General features: G+C 36.2%; 1 protein-coding gene across 1 annotated transcript; it reads right to left on the reverse strand.

The window, feature by feature from the left end:
• Nucleotides 1–363: 363 nt before the first annotated feature.
• Nucleotides 364–2,001, reverse strand: LOC147486380 (uncharacterized). Its single transcript, XM_086573719.1, has one exon. It carries the CDS (start codon nt 1,999–2,001, stop codon nt 364–366), a length of 1,638 nt encoding a protein of 545 aa, XP_086429845.1.
• Nucleotides 2,002–2,538: the final 537 nt, after the last annotated feature.

Raw genomic sequence — 2,538 nt, forward strand, 5'->3', positions numbered from 1 at the left:
GGATCAAGACATGCCATACAAAGAAGTAATTCTTGTTTGCTTCATTAAACCGGTCATTTAACTCTTGAATTTGCAAATCAATACAGTGATAGAATAATCCAACACTCTAAAGTAATGTAAATTGGTGTTTCCTTCGCTCTTGTCGGAGACCTCCCTCGAGCCATATACCTCTCTTCCATATTTGGAACAACCACATCATGTTTGGCACATAGTGAAGAAAAGTCAGAGACTATCCCACCCATCATCTCTCAGGTAGTAAAGTTTACCTTTGTTATTTTAACAAGAGCCATGGCATTGACAATGTCTTGGTCCTCACGTACAAAGCCTTTGACAAATCATTGCTAATTCCTAGTATCGCTTTCATCAAATGCAAATTGAAGATAAATTCAAAAGAGAATCCAATAATCCATAAGCCTCACCTCTTTGTTCTGAGCTTGAACCATTTTCCGCTACATTATCAAGCACATCAACTACTGAACCATAAGTGGTTATCATGCCAAGAAGTGTATAATAGTGTGAGCCCCATCTAGTGTCACCAGATCGTTTAAGACTAGTTGATTCAACCCTTTGCCACTTGAAATTTCTCCGCTTTGTAACTGCAACAACTTTAGCCTTCATTGCATCTCGCAACATATCCCGTCGCTTACATGATGCTCCAACAGTATTTACCACATTAGAGAGAATACTAAAAAGGTTAGCGATTGACTCATGGTTCTTTGCAACTGCTACAAGGGCTAACTGAAGCTGATGGGCAAAACAATGAATATAAAATGCAGATTCATTCTCCTTCATTACAAGTGCTTTTAGGCCATTCAAATCACCTTGCATATTGCTAGCCCCATCATACCCTTGTCCACGCAGTCTAGATATGCTCAACCCATGCTTGGAGAACAACTCATCGATTGCCTTTTTAAGTGTTACTGCACTAGTTTCCTTAACATGCACAACTCCAAAAAATCTCTCAATCACGCAACCTTTCTTGTCGACATAACGCAAAACAACTGCCATTTGCTCCTTAATTGATATATCACGTGCTTCATCAACTAAAATAGCAAACAATGAATTCCCATAATCTTTTAGAATAGCATTTGTAGTTTCCACAGCAGCCGAATTCACAATATCTCTTTGGATATCAGGCGAGGTCAATTTTCGATTTTTAGAAGCATTGTCAAGAACTTTCTTAATGACTTCGTTATGATCTTTTAGAAATCGTATAAGTTCAAGAAAATTACCTTTATTGATCGACTCATCTGATTCATCATGACCACGGAAAGCTAAACCTTGTCTCAAAAGAAACCTAATGCAATCAGTTATTGCAGTTAGGTGTATTCGATAATCCCTTCGAACTTGGTCAGATTGTCTGTGAAGAAATGTCTCGATATGCTGCTCTTGATTTAACAAAGCTTGTGCTGCCCTGTAAGCAATATTATGAGCACTATTTGGTCCTCCAACGTGCTCTTTTAATTTGGTTTTTCTTTCCCAATTAGTAAACCCCCTATGAGAAAAAACATCTCCACCTCCTTGTGCCCCCTTATTAGGTTTAAAGAGATAACAATATAGACAAAACGCGGCATCCTCGTGAATACTATATTCTAACCAACTAAACTCCTCATACCACTCTTCCTGAAAGCGTCGAATTCTCTTACCTCTTGTTCTTGGAGGAAAAGCATGATTAGGCTGGCAAGGACCCCTAAGCAAATATGTTCTTCTCACCGAGTCTTGATCATTAGGATGATAATCTGAAATCTTTTTCCTCAGTGCAGGGTCTCCCTGAAGACTAGACAAGTCAAGTTCTTCACGATTTTCACGTTGAACCCGCTTTGACGTGGGTTGTTCAACATCACCATCCTCAATTTCTTGGTGACTTCGCTTTGAGGAGGATCCTATTTCAACACTGGCAACATTATTTGTGTTATTAGGTGGTTGGGTAGGTTGAGCGGGCAACGACTTTCCTTTGATCAATACTTTAACATATCTGTTTAAATAATTAAAATAAACCATTAATCAACTGAATTGAAATTGCACTAATTAAAATAAATCACCAATATTATTATGATATTCACAAAATAAAATTAAATAAAAATATGTGGTTTAATGAATTCACAAAAAGAATACAAAAAAACTAAAAAATATGATTTAGGAATCAACTTAACATGAAAAGATAAAAAATAAGACAAGAAATTTAATAATATTAGGCTTACCTAGCAAACTTTAGAAATTAATCAAATTATGAATAGCTAGTTAAAATAACAGAGAGAAAAGTGGAATTGTGGAAAAGTGGGTAAGTGGGGGCGTGGGTTTTGTAATTTTGTTTAACTTTTTGATTAGGCAAAGAGTCAAACTTGAGTAAGGTATTGGGTTTTCTTTTTGTTTGGTTTCGATTGGGTGTCTTTGTGCTTTTATTTTGTTTTTTTGTCGGTTTTAGTTCAAGTTCAATAATTGTTGAGTCATAGTCTAATTCTAATTCAAGTATGAATACTATTGAGTCACGTAAGTCGGTAATAGTCTAAACTCTAAAGTGCGAAGTCTAAATATTGT

Source organism: Coptis chinensis, chromosome 7 (genome assembly GCF_015680905.1).
Source record: "Coptis chinensis isolate HL-2020 chromosome 7, ASM1568090v1, whole genome shotgun sequence".
Taxonomy (NCBI): domain Eukaryota; kingdom Viridiplantae; phylum Streptophyta; class Magnoliopsida; order Ranunculales; family Ranunculaceae; genus Coptis; species Coptis chinensis.

Coding starts and splice junctions, on each gene's coding strand:
- LOC147486380 (XM_086573719.1), bottom strand. CDS start 2,001: ATGGTTTATTTTAATTATTTAAACAGATATGTTAAAGTATTGATCAAA.